The sequence below is a fragment of the Neolamprologus brichardi genome, chromosome 9, assembly GCF_056152115.1.
Source record: "Neolamprologus brichardi isolate AB-2024 chromosome 9, ASM5615211v1, whole genome shotgun sequence".
Taxonomy (NCBI): domain Eukaryota; kingdom Metazoa; phylum Chordata; class Actinopteri; order Cichliformes; family Cichlidae; genus Neolamprologus; species Neolamprologus brichardi.
Window position 1 is genome coordinate 18,118,042 of NC_142112.1, and position 14,853 is coordinate 18,132,894.

At 42.3% G+C, this 14,853-nt stretch overlaps 1 protein-coding gene across 1 annotated transcript in view; it reads left to right on the forward strand.

Moving 5' to 3' along the window:
- bmp6 (bone morphogenetic protein 6) overlaps nt 1-14,853 on the forward strand; it is a 48,147-nt gene that overhangs the window by 30,808 nt on the left and 2,486 nt on the right. The window contains exons 3-6 of the mRNA XM_006794728.2: nt 1,503-1,651; nt 1,812-2,009; nt 12,072-12,148; nt 13,313-13,423. Coding sequence (XP_006794791.1) covers nt 1,503-1,651; nt 1,812-2,009; nt 12,072-12,148; nt 13,313-13,423 — 535 coding nt within the window. The remainder of the gene's footprint in view (nt 1-1,502; nt 1,652-1,811; nt 2,010-12,071; nt 12,149-13,312; nt 13,424-14,853) is intronic.

Sequence of the window (14,853 nt, forward strand, 5' to 3'; positions counted from 1 at the left end):
AGTGTTATTACTGCTGTAATGGGACGGTGGGAGGACAGAAGCCTCTTATCATTCACACTCTGCCTTTTCCTTACATCTCCTCTGCTGTCACTATTTTTCCCTCCCTCCTCTTTTGACACATTTGAAGCCTGATTCGATGAACTCACTTTTGGGTTTTTTGTAAATGATATTAACATGCATGTAGCCTGATATCATACTTTTAATTCCTTCCTGTTCGTAGTCCCTCAGAGATGTAGACTTTAAGGTCAGATCTACGCTAGAGTAGAATACAGTATCCCAGCATTTTTTGTTAAGTGCCGCTATCCGTCTTCCTGTCATTTTGTTATGATACTCTTACCTCGATAGAAACCAAGAGCTTCTGCGTCTTTGGTTTCTTAAAGAGGTAGATCTGCCCTTTCTAGTGTTGCGTGATCTCAGTGATGCTCTTTGCTGCCCCTGTGTTTTATACATGAGACTGAATGCAGTAAACCAAACGTATATAAATCGTCATTTCTGTTGAGGACATCAAAGAGGGAGAGCCACTCAAAGTTTTACTGAGTCAGAATTTATTAATCATGAATCAAAAAGGCAAAAATGTAAAGCTGCATGGACCCAAAATGATCTGCTGCCGATGAAAAACAGCACAGCGGACTCCTTAAGCCTAATTTAGACTTCTGCGGGAAATCTATGTCGTGACTTACGACGTAACTGGAAACTCCACATTATAACTTTCCACATTCAGTCGTTGTGGGCTGCGTCAAACAGATGTGTAGTTACATTTCTTGGGGGGGTGGACGTCAAGTTACCTGGAAGCATAGTTCAGGTATTAGGTCCATCATAGCACTTTTAGCAGTGCAATATAATATCTAATAGCAGCTTGTATTTAATTGACTTAATACAGATGAGGACAAAATTATTTGTGTAGTTTGTTTCTATTTGAACAATGACAGAATTATTTCAGCAATAGCATAAATTACCAGGCTCTGGTGTTCTTGTTGACTTTTATAAAGGACAAACATGTGCTATGCAATGATGTGCTTTAACTTTGTAATGGTCAAAGATTGGAAAATCACATTAAAACACTTCCAATTTACACACAGCATAAAAACTTCAGCAGCAGTTTGAGCTGTCACCTGAGAAAGCATCTTACCACCACAAACAAAAGATGTGAGTTTAGCATTAAGTTATCAAATGTGAAGAACTGGAATGAGAAAAATCATCAAGACACTCAGAGAGCCACACAGTGCAGAACAAGCCTGTCAGAGGTAGGAAGGGAAATATTTCAAAGACTCTGGGAAGAAAACTAGTGAGAATTATATCTGAAGAGCCCAGAATAACTGCCAGGACACGAGTGGAGAAAGATTATGCAAACTGGAAGCACGTTCTTTGGTCAGATGAGATGACTACAACCATTTTTAATACCGTTCCAGTACATCCATGTACAAATGCCAGTATTGGCACAAGTATTACTAATGTTTCGTGTAATAAGTTTCTTCTTGTGTTTGTTTGCCATTATGTCACAGAGAGGCAGATCTGTTCCTGCTGGAGTCTCGCAGGCTGTGGGCAGCTGAGGAGGGCTGGCTGGAGTTTGACATCACTGCCACTAGTAACCTGTGGGTGATGAGTCCCGCACACAACCTGGGTCTGCAGATCAGTGTGGAGACCAGCAGCGGTGAGGGATTCAATTGCACATCTCTTTTGTAATACAAAGCCATAGTTGGAGCAGTTAAAATGCATCACTTTCTCTCAGCAAAGTAAAGGTCAGCAGTCATTGCTGGAAATTTTTGCTCTTCTGTGGTTCGTACTTACTGTGATCTTTTTTTTTTTAACAGGACAGAGCGTTAGCTCCAAGGAGGCGGGGCTCGTCGGACGCGACGGTGCACTGGATAAGCAGCCTTTCATGGTGGCCTTCTTTAAAGTCAGTGAAGTGCACATCCGCACCATCCGCTCCGCTAGTGGGAGACGGCGCCAGCCGCACCGCAATCGATCCGCACAACCGCCAGAGGGATCTAGAGGGCCGGGCCCAGCAGGTCAGTCTACAAGAACACTGAACCTTAACTGACCTCATTACGTAGTGAAGTCGTGAATGCAATCAGACTCAAATGTAACAGAATAGCAAAAATGATCTACATCCACTGATGTCACCGACGTCCAGCCCATAGAGAGCAGCGGATGGGTAGCATGTGCTTGAAATCTGGTTTTACTATCTCTCTTTGAAATGCTTGATAGATTAGACCCGACGTTTGCCGGATCTCTTTAATCAGTGCCGATCAGATGAGAATTGTAGCCCATTTTTTTGTTTTCTTTGTATGGTTAAGGTATTGCAGTTTTTTCCAATACATGTCTTTTGAGCAGGGAATATAGTTATTTGTTATATTTGTCATACACTGCTTCTGCTCTGAGGAGTGACTTAAATGCATGGTGGCAGGGAGAGAGTGCATTAGGAAGAACCTTGAGCTTAAACATTAAAGAACAGGCTATGTGAATGATGATAAGATGACTTTAAACTGACACACCTCTGGTGCATCTGTAAACTGTGTAGTAAGTCTTGCTAGAGATTTACAACGTGGCACGATGTCACAGAATTGTGAGCTACTGAATATTCAGTGATTTAAGGCGCAGGCGGTGAATCCATCTTGACAGGTGACCTCATCCTCCGGACCTCCTCATTAGCCCTGCTTGCTTCTCTTCCTACTCAACAGATGATGTAATGTGAAGGTATGAGCCTGATGTTATGAGTCTCACAAGCTTTTCAAATTAAATCGACCCATAATCCGCAGCCTTCCACCTGCTGTGTGATTCTGGAGACAGACCTTTATAGTGCTTAAAGCTAAGCTGCTCCTGTGAGGCTTCATTGTGTGACTGCTGCAGTATGTAAAGGTAGTCCTCAGTCAGCTTGCTGTTGATACTGGTCTTATCCTCGCCAAGTTAGGCGCACAAACCTTTAGATGTACGTGAATCCAGTGCATCTGCTTTCTGCACTCGTTGTTGGACTATAGTAAGTGTGCTTCCAGGGGCTGCGAGTATCTAAGCACAGAGTGATGCCAACTAAAGCTAACGATCAGACCAAAGAGGTTAGAGGATGTGCCACAGTAACCCAAATCTTGGCTATAACTGGCTTATCTTTGGTCCTCTTGTCTAATCACAGCTCTTGTCTGCACTCACATAGAGCTGCAAATCCTCCCATCCTGACTGGCTACTTAGGTAGCGATTTACCTTTGCTTTGCTTTCTTTTGCTCCCTGCTTAATGGCTCTAACATCTGTACGGTACGCAGAAGCATTTCCAGGACAGGTTTGCTCTCATCGCTACTCCCTGCAAAACCCTCTGCTGAGATTTGTTGGCTCGATCTTCTGTTTGTTCAGAGCATCTGCCGCGACTTTCTCAGTAGGTTACGCGGCACTGCTGTTAACACCAGAGGTTGTATGTTAAATTCCTGCAGGGCTTTTTCTTAGTAATTGCATTAGATGAAAGCTTTGGCTGACACGACACAGAACAAAGACTCATCATTTGTTATGCTACGGGACAGTTAGATCTCACCACATGTTCAGTTTTGGCTCCAGACCTGTATCCTCCACCGCCCAGCTGTCACCTTTGGCTCGAGACGTCAGAAGACTTTAAGGCAGGATGTCGTAAAGACAAAGTTATTCTGGGGTACACAGCGTGGATTTCAAACCCCGCTCCCTTTCAGTATAAAGCTTTTTGTGTCCCCTTCTGCATCGGGAGGATGAAAAACTTTCCACGGAGCGAGTCTGCTGAAAAAAGTGCTCTAACAACGACAATCTGTTAAATATGCGTCCTGGAGGATTGGACTTTACATAACCCAAAACATCAAGACCTCTCCGCCTCGCCACTCGGGACGACTGGGAGTGTAAATATTTAGATCCTACACAGGAAGCAGGGAGGCCCCCCTTGCGACAGCCGTGTGTCCGTGGCCAGCAAGAGGACTGCAGGGATTGGATGGGATGGGAGGATCCGCGAGGAATTCAGGAGGGCATATGGTTTCAATACCGCATCACTCACTTCAGAAACGGGGAGGAGGCCGCGATGGATGGGGAGAGCATCCGTCTTGTGGAGCGCTTATGGGGAGAAACAAAATGTGGATGCTGTTCCCCAGTTTCTGTTTGGCCGGGAATTTGCCCTCACGGATATTTTTCCAAAGAAGCGGGAGATCTAAGAGCGAGCGGCAGCAACGTGTTTGTTTCGAATGTGTGCAGTAGCGTCCACATAGAGGCTTTTTAAACTAATTCAGCCCGTGTGTTTTCTAAAAATAACCTCCCAAAGTGTAGCCCCGATGTGTGAGGTCAACCTGATTCCACTGCCTCATGTTTTTAATCCCAAAGTAATCCCTGACATCATCAGACCCATTTAATAAATTTTTGTCAATTTTGATTTGGTCTTCATGAATTAGCCTTGCTGCGCCTCGATTCGCCACAAATGACTCTCGTGCCTTGCTCGGTCTGCTAGGGCTATAAAGCAACCTTTAAACCAGGACAACTTTATTTTCCCAGCTCTAATCCCTGTGAGGTTTTGGACCTTGTTATTTTCTCATTTGCACCATTTTAGCGAGCTGGGTTTAAATCGACATCTGATATTAAATATCTTCCAGATGACAAAAGAGGCCAGAATCGGCCAAAAAAATTTTTGCTGCAATAGTTTTGAGATTATGGTGTAATTCTAAGTGTAACAAATCATCTTTGTTTTCCACATTTTGCTCCTGAAAGCAGACACACACACACACACACACACACACAGCTTTCAGACCAGCCACTTTTATCCCAGTGTTTTTGTTTTTCCTGTTTTTCCTGTTTAGTGGGGTAAATCGTAAGTTTCGCCTTAGATTCTGAGGCGTGCGGGGAAGACCGGGAATATCTTTTACAACAGCCGTGATATTTCCACCCACTCTGGGTGTGTCTGATGTGTGCACAGTGGAAAACGCTGGCGTGTATGTTGCCAAAAGAACAATACAACACCTTTAAAGGTAATTTGGGGTTTTGTGGGCGAGGAAGGGCTGAGGAGGTAATGGGAGTCGGGCTGGGCCTTGGCTGTGGGGGAAGTTAACAACCATCCGGGGAAGGAATATCACGTCCCGGCACAGCACCGGCGGCCTGTAATTAGGCCTAGCTAGTCATTAGTTGCACAGCTAAAAGACTGACCAAGCTAACAGTATTGCTTAAAGAATTATAATAACACGGCGCTCAGCCAGCTGTGTTTTTTCATCTGTCGCTCTTCTCCTCCCTCCTCCTCCTCCTCTTCGTTCTCCTCGCTCCTTCACCACCCGACCTCCTTTTGTTTACCGTTGGCGTAATTAGACATGGCGGAGCTCCCTCGCAGGGTTTAATAACCTCTGTGATGAAAGACAGGAAGAAAGATAAACTTCAGTAGTAGTGGCTGCAGGGAGGGGGAGGAACGTCAGAGGCAACAGTGACATTCTCCTTTCATGTCTTCACAACTTTTGGGACACGCTCCTTCCTCCTTCAGGGTGAAGGATTTTATTTTGAACACTGGGACTGAGTTTTCCATCACCGCCACCACCACTGCCGCCACCTCTATGGGAATTTATGTAATTGCTACTGTAAAACCTGCTATTTTTTTCTCGCTTTGGAATTAAGAAATAGCTGGAGTAAACCATAGGCTGTAGGTGGAGCGGCTTGAAAAGCTTTGGCCCGCTTGGGTTTCTGTGACTCTTTTTATGTCACTGACACTCTGAATCTGAGCTGTGCAGTTATAATATCTGAACTGGCACCATAAGATCCTCGTATTTTCGGAACAACCGGAGATAAATATAATTTACAGGCTTTTCCAGAGTTTGAGGTTCAAAGAGTGGCGGGGAAGGGTTAAAGTGAAGTCATACAGTACATTAAAAGTCTCAGTGTTAAAGAGCCACAGTGCTTACGTTCAGTAAGGAGCAGTGTTTCCCCTGCTATTCAATAGACAGGGTGGGAACCGGCAGTAGGAGCCCCACCCTGATGAATTCAATATGAATCGGTTTTAGTGCAGAGTTTTACTATCACGCGGTCAAATGGATGTTTGTCTACTCGCAGAGAAACATTTCCAGGTTAAACACTGTTAGGTAAGCTGCCGTAACGCAGCGGCGGAGCTCTGTGCTACAGTGTCCGTTTACATTGCCATCTCAGTAGAGGAAATCCTGCTTTTTTAACCCTCCCATTAGTGTTATTTTCAAATATTTGGTCTTGAATGTAGTTCAAGAAGAAGGTGAAAGTGGAGTTCATGGTTTGGGTCTTAAAATCCTCTGAAGTCATGTTGAAAAGACAAAGATATTTGCTTTGAATAGCAAACAATATCTGAGGTGGTTTTTCCATAATTAACCACCATGTCTACACCTCCCCCTCACTAAAAACCAGTCATTTATGAATTATGTGTCACTACTGAATGCAAGACATATTCTTATAGTGTACAAATTATTTATTAATGCAATTTACATGATCTCAGTCTTACTGTTTACTCTTGTTTAGCTTGTCTCATTTGTTTTCTTTTTTAGTTTCTTTCTTTATTTTTTTTTATCACCGTTGTGTATGTGAATTTTTGCAATATCTCAAAGTATAAGGGCTACTCTATGTGCATGTGGCACTTTTACTGGGACTATGTTGTTTATTTATTGCATACTGCACTTTTTTATTCTTATCCTGCTGCTCAGACTTAATAATTTGCCTTGTGGGGTCAGTAAAGTTTCATTAAAGATAATCTATCCACCTATCTGTCTATCTAGTCCAGGGATTTTACGGCTGTTTTTACTGTGCCACTAGAATTCAAAATATCCACATTACAGCCCTTTGTAACTCAAATCTTCTATGTCAGATAGTTGCTGTGGCTTGTGCTATGACATAGTTCTGATTGTAGTTATTATTATGTTTCAAAGATCACGGTTATCATCTAAACGCTTTGCCACCTCCAACTTAATTTGTGAAAGACAGCTGTGACATGTACATGTGCAACGCAGGCTGTAAGTGCACTGCGTCTCAGAGTATAGGTCTATCATTTTGTCAAAGGGCCAAGAGAAGTTACAAACACCAAAATACCTCTTTTTAAAGTTGCAGTCATGATATTGAGCACACTCGTTAGTTTTTCTTGCAGAGATCTTCATATTAGCTTGTTTAGCATAAAAGCTAACCAGTTTAGCCTAGCACTACCTTTGGATAAACAGACTTCACCTTACACATCAAACTTTTAGCCTTTCAACAGAGCCAGGCTAGCTTTTCCCCCTGTTTCCAGTGTTCATGCTAAGCTAAGTTAACCAGCGTAGCTTAGCATCTCCATATTATGTGGAGGAAAGCTTCTAAATGATTGTATTTTTACAGTATTTTAGTTAAACGGACTACTTTAATGTCAAACTCTACAGTAGCACTCACACACACTCTAAGGCTTTTAATTAATACAGCAAGTATAACACGTTGAGTCAGTTTTTGTCTCTTCTCACCTCTGCTCTCTGTCAAGGAAAGGAAAAAGAAATGAATGGAAGCCTCATGGGAGCCGGAGCTCAGTGGTAGCTGTGTGGCATTAAATTTTTACAGGCAGGAAGGGGAGATGTGGTTTATGGGCACCACAAATCTGGGCCTTTACACTCAATGAAAGCCCGCAGTAAATATCAGCTTTATTCCTCTTAAAAAGCCCCACAGACTGTAAATGTTTGATGGCTTTGAAGACCGAGGGGGAAAAGGAGTTGTGTGGAGATGTGTGAGAAAGAGGGAAAAAGAAGTATGTCGCTAAATATGATACTCTGAACTGCACAGCAAAGCCACACTTATTTACTTATGATTTACTGAACCTTTGACCTGCCTGTCTGACTGCATAGGATGTTTATCTAGCTAATTAGTGGCACATTAGATCCTTCTAGCAAACAAAAAATGTATAAACTTCAATATTTTTAACCATCAAGGTCATATTTAAAATACAGTCACCTTAGAGAGCAGTGAACTTTAGACATCACTAGACTGGTTGATTGAGCGAAGGCTTCTCATGCTGTGTGGAGGGGGCAGTTGGGCTACATTCACCCTCCACCCTGAGCTGTGATTTGACCCAAAGTTGAATGTCACGCATCATAAACGCGACCTGGATGAGGAAGTAGGGGGGTCTCTATGAGAGGTTGTGTAATAACAAGGGTGTGTGTTTACTTAGAAACAGTGTGTTTTTCACTATTTAAAGTATTGCATATGCTACACTATTTGCAGAAATGCCTTAAGTAGTACACAAATATATTCCAGTATGCATTGGTATGTTTCTGTATATTAACCCTGAGACCTCTACCATCCTGCAGTACTGCAGGGTAGCAGTTCAGCTCAGAGGTGTGTCGTTTTCTCTTTCTATAAACATCACCTCAGGTTTGTATCAGGTCAGCCAAGTTCCATAGCCAATCAGATTTGTTCTTTCAATGGTACTCTTCCATTATCCTTGGCTGTTTCCTGTATATAAACACTGTACACTGTACTGTGACTGGTTCTCAGTTAAAAAGGTATTGGTATTGTCCATGTACAGTTCTAACTAGTTCAGTTTGAGGGCAGGATAGATGCGTGCAATCCTGCACACACAGTTTCACAAGGAGCCAAACGTGCATGCCTGAATGCTGAGAAAAACATTTGCACATAAGCAGAGGTACACAGAGACACACACGCACATGGAGATGTACCATTGACTGCACAGACATGTAAACTTATAACTTATTTCCACATTAGCAGACATGCCGCGAGCTGCCCTTCCTACTGAAAAGGAAGGAAGCCTAAACGAGGGAAACACCTGACTGCATCCTGACTGACCGTTACACATGACCCTTTGACCTCACTATGCCGCTGACTGTCATGGCCAGTGGTACCTTTTGTTTCTTCTCACAGAGTGAACTCGTCTAGTCAGATGAAATATTCATCGAATTTCCAGCCTTGTTTCCAAAAAAGTTGCAAAGCTGTGAAAAGATTGATGAAAACCATTTTATACCTTTGTGCAGTACAAATACTTCTAAAGCTTTGAGTCTTGTATGCTAATTTTGATTTTGATGCCAGTAACATGTTTTTTTTTAAAAGTTGGAAAGAAGGCACACAGAGACTGGAAAAGTTGTGCAAAAAAACCACCTGGTGGAACATGTCTCAGGTCTAATTAGGCTGATTAGTAACATGATTGGGCTTAAAACGAGCATTCCAGTGAGGCTGATAAATTATGCAGGAAAGATGAGGAGAGATTCATCAGTCTGTGAGAGACTGTGTGGATAAATAGTTGAACAGTTTCCAACATCAAACTGTGGTGCATTCAGTCATTAAAAAGATCCCACAGGTGGCGCTGTGAAGAACCAGCTTTGATGTTTTATGCGTCCAAGTTCATGTAAGATGAGGTGAATCACAGACACCACTTCTGAGCTGAATAGGAGAGGGGAGTCAGATGGTTTGGAGATGCATCTTGTGACGACTCTGTTAGCACTGATCGGGAGCAACATATGTTGCCATCCAGACGTGCTGTCACAGAAAGTCTGATGCCAAAAGAGTGAGAGCAAACAACAATTTTCCTTTCATTCCCCAAACATTTACATAGTGTTGATAAGAAGAAGACTATCACCCCAATAGAGCTCTTTGCTCTCACGCTGCTGGCTTCTTTATTCATGCTGCCATAGGCTAAGGTTGCTATTTCATCCTGTTAAAAGGGAGTTTTTCCTTCCCACTGTCACCAAGTGCTAGATCAAAGAGGGCTTTATCTGTGTTATTGTAGAGTCTTTACCTTACAGCTTCATGCACCTAGAGGTGACTGTTGTTGTGATTTGGCGTTATAAAAATGAAATTGAATTAAATTGAAGAGGTGACGGAGCACAGTGCAGATGTTTTTTCAAACGTGGAGCTTGTGTTTTTCAAGATCATCTCTTCCTACTTTTGTGTCATCTTCATACTATTTCAGTTAAATATAGGGAAGCAATTATGTCTTGACACAGTGTCTCAAAAATAGTGGCTTGGATTACTCTTGATTTGCCTTTTACTTAGAAATACCCATCATAGATATGTCTTTCTTGTTATTGCAGTTATTTTGGTGCCATTTGGTAGATGTCCTTATATAAAGTACAACTGCACATTTATGGTACAGTTGGTAGAAACATGAAGACTAAACACAGGCAGTGCCAGGCCTCACATGCGTCTCTCTCTGTCACCTCATCTTTATGGTCTGCGATGAATCCAAGCAGGAAACCCAGCTTTGCTCTTCCTCTCCCTGTCTGTGTCTCTTTCTGTATTTGAGACGAGGCCAGCTAAAACACACGGGTCTGGGCAGTGCAGTCAGCGAGTCTGTTCAGAATTAAATTTAATTTGATGACGAAATGGTAATGCAACCAACTCTGGTGAATTTAAATTACAACTCTCCGCTTTAATGAGTAGCTAAGTGGGTTTGGCTGTTAAGCAGATAAACATCGGGTCATCTGCGAGTGCCTATGTGTACGTACTGCGAGTGGAAGCGCCGCTTGTAATGAATGATAGACGTATGGATGTAAGGAACCAAAATCAATTAGTATTACATAAGCGAAATATGTTTGTATATATGTCTGTGTGCGTCTCCCTCCAACTCCAGCTGACTAAACAAGGCTGCTGTCGGTGACTTGGTGAGGTGAGTGGCTGGGTGGTGGCTGTGACTGAGTGACAAATCCCCGACTGCCTTGTGACTCACTCTCAAACAGACTGACAAACAGACACACACACGCAAACTTTTCTGGCAAAAGAAAATCTATAAAATGCCAGTTTCTTGGATGGAGAGTTGATTTATTCTATTGTTTATTTTATTCTATGACACCTATTTATATATGCCTGTAGGTGATAAATAACTATGTGTGCATGAGTTGACAGGTTAAGAGTCAGACTGGAAAAAGTCAACAGTGCGTTTTGGATGAGAGGGTCAGTCGCATTTAGATTCAAACCTGTGAAAGTTTTTATTGTTTTATTGTAATCCCAATATTATTCTAGCCACAGACTGTATATAGAAGATGGCAACAATAACGTCATCTATTGATTTCTGATCTCCTGTTTTTTCTTTGGTAAAAAGAGATATTTTAAAAATTTAATACCAGACTGTAAATGCTTTTAGAGTTGCCTCAAGTGGCTATTAGAGGAACTACAAGTCTTGGCATTGCACCTTGGCTTTATTTCTCATGGAGGTTGCTGCTTGATTGTAAGGCTGGTCCTCAGCAAAAGTCTAAACAGTTGGTTAACTGTTTTATAATTATGGATGTGCAGACCAACAACTAACTGCAATTAAAATCAGTTTTGGGCTGAAAGAAGCTACTCTTGTGTGTGTGTGTGTGTGGTTGTAGAGTCATAATTGCCTCAAATAGAGCCTCATATAGAACCATCGAGAACATGGGACCAGTGCCACTGTGTAGCACTTTGCCTGTTTCTCAGACAGGTTAGTTGTGAAAATGTAATCAAACTCATGAGAGGACAGAGTAAATAAGCTAAAGGGAGACCTTGAAACTTAAGTGGAAAATCTGTGTCACCGTCTTGACTTCAGTGCGGTGACCAATGCCAGCAATGACCTCTTCTAGTTTGAAAACCAAACCTATACCTGAGACTGTCTGAGCCGTTGCTGTACGGCCGCAGAGGCGAACACAGATGATTAAGGACAAGCTGATGGGCGGAGAGTCCACAAACACACTTGTCACTATTTCACTGCGTGTGCATGTGCCAAATAATATGTAACTGCCAATGAATTCAATTAGGCACGCGCTCAAGTGCATTAGACAGCAGACGAATGGGAAGCACGTACAGCGCAGCGCCCGCTGTAATGAGCACTTGTGCCGGCGCTCCGGTCTACGCCCTCACATGTTTCTCCACCCAGTGCATTACGCGAGGCGTGTTGTGTTATTCTTCTGCTCTCGGATTCAGTATGTAATGTGTCACTGGACTTCACTGGACATATTTACATCATTTACCCAAGGAAAAGGGCTTTCACTTTGTTTTATCGTCATGGCGCTGTGACATACTTTCCACACGGTGAGGGTCACAAACGATGTGGAAAACGACGCCAGATGCTAATCATGATTCTAAGTGGAGCGGCCCCGTGTCTGGAGAGGATCGTGGTAATATGTGAACCCTGATGGTTCCTGTTCTTTGTCTTTCAGACTACAACAGCAGCGATCAGAAGACAGCATGCAGAAGACACGAGCTGTACGTCAGCTTCAGAGAGCTGGGCTGGCAGGTATTTTCTCCTTAAGCTTCACCTAAAAGTTTCCTAATACATCAGTCGTCTAGTCAGGACTACTTTTTAATTCTAATCAGTGTTCCTACTATGCAGACTAGAGTATAGTATTATATATATTATGTGATTGTTGGAATAATAGGGGATTTGTGTGTTTTTTTAAACTCTTAGCAAAAGCAATATGCCACCATCAGGTGTATTAAGTAGCCGTCTCTTGTCAGACTGGTTTCCTTCTACAAATTGTCATATCTTAATATTTAAAAAATGAGAGCTCAGTTTTGACGAAAAGAGAAGTATGAGTAGCTAAATTATGGAGTGGAGTCGCATGAACGCCCCAGAGTTTATGCACTGGTGGTGGTGGGGAGGTAAACCGTTAGCTGACGAGGGGAGGTGGGATGTGAGATACATGGCCTTGAAGTCAGACGTCACCCAGAGCAGGGATGTCAAAGGCACTTTAGATTGTGGGAAAGTATAACTATTTTTTCCATGAGATACTTTAACATAAGAAAAAATGTGTAATTTCAACACCACGTCTCAGTTTTTCTACACGATAAAGTAGTAAATGAAAGAAACCTGTCAGCATGACTCTGTAAAGTACACTTACTCAGTACACATCAGAAACAAGAGAGGATGCGACAGAAAAAGTTAAATGGAGATCACAGTGTGTGTGTGTGTTTACTTAGATACAGAGGAAGAAATAAAAGAGAAGGGCAGAGGAACATGCAACCAGCTGTTAACACAGCACTGACATCTAGAGGGAGACTGCCAGCAATCATTCACTCACACAGACAGAGGAAGGGAGCTGGAAATAATGAAAGGGATTGTCAGAAGAGTGAAAAGGTGAAGACAGACGGTTGATTGACACTGACAGGAAGATGAACTAGATCAAAACACAAATTAGAGTGCGGGGATAACCTGTCGACACCTCATCAGAGTCAAACAGTAAGACAAAGAGTGGAAGGAAGGAAGGAGGAGAGGGATTAGCTCTGAGTGATTTCACAGACAGCGCTGTGGATTTGTCCTCAGAGAGAACGTTAACTTTGAATTTACCAACAGCAGTCAGGTGGGTTACATGGAAAGTGAAGCTGTACTGAACCAATAATAATGTTCATTTTTGTTCATCTGTTCATCCCAAAACCAACTGATTTCACGTGTTTCTCTAAGGACTGGATTATTGCTCCTGACGGCTACGCAGCCAACTACTGTGATGGAGAATGCTCCTTCCCCCTTAATGCCCACATGAATGCCACCAACCACGCCATTGTGCAGACGCTGGTAAGACCATCCCACTACGGTTTACCGCACTAAGTATGTGTGTATTCTTAACACAATGAAGAAGAAGTCATTTTAGGCCCGTCTCTTATGTCTGCCAGAACCTTGTGGTGGTGCTTATGCAGTTTTTCCTGTGGATTTAGGATTGTTGTAGCAACACTGCAACAAGATATAATAGTGGTCTATTGTGTGTCTAAATGACCTTTAAAAATAAGCACAGGAGCATATGAGAGTGTTTCGACAGTGTATTTTTAATCTAGTCGCCGTGGCCTTCTTAGGGTTATAAATATCGGTGAATATATAGCGTTACAGTTCTGTGAAGCTCAGTTAACTCCATTAAATTTACTTGTCATGGACAGTCGAAACATAAAAGAGACAAATGAGGTACATCCACATATGGAGTAACGGCTCTTCTTCTAGTGGCCACTTGAGGCAGCCTTCAAATGGAATCAGTCCCCATAAACTTCCATGTTAAAATGTTTATGGTATTAAAAATATATATATTTATACAGTCTTATCCAAAAAAAAGTTGGTCTCTGTGAAGAGTTTCTCTGTTCTAAACAACTGTACAGATGATAGCTTGTGTTTTCATAACTCCCAATTGGATGCAGGATTTAGGAGCGTGGCAGCACAGGCAGTATAGCCAAGCAGCTTCTACCGATACTAATTGGCGTTACTGAATCTCTGGACCACTCTGACATGTTTGTTGGTGCTTGGGAGGATTTTTAATCTAGTCTGTGCGGGACAGACCATCCGATTAGTTTTTGCTCCTTGAGTACCATCCTAGCATTTTAGTAATCTTTAACTTAATTCACTTCAATTCAGTTTTATTTATATAGCAACAAATCGCAGCAACAGTCACATCAAGACACTTTATAATAATACAGAGAAATCATTGCGCCTTGGCTTGACCCCTATGAGCGAGCACTTGGTGACAGTGGGAAGGAAAAACGTCCTTTTTGATAAAAAGAAACCAGCAGAACCAGGCTGGGGGTGATGGGACAAAACACACACTGTGGAAGAGATTGTCAATAACAGGTAAACAAAGATTAGCAGGTATGTGTACGTGTACAGTTTGTACCATTTATAACTGGTACTGTCTAATCAAGCTTGATAACGTCAGCCATATTTAGACGAGAGGGTGGAGTTCTATGTTATCAGCTAATGATAGCCAGCTTGGTTAGCAAGTTGCTATCTATCTATATCTATAAGCTGTACAGGTGCAGTGGACAGATAAAGAGACATGTTTGTTATTGGTTAGTAATGAATGATTCAAATATTAGCTTTTCACTCACTAAGACTGAAGCACAACCTTATTGGAAGGGCTGTGAGTACGCTTTGAGCCAAGGTGTGGGCTATCAGACAGCTAGTGGCTATACCTCCATTTATTTGTGTCTACCTGTCACTTAAATCAACCTTTATATAATTTTAGT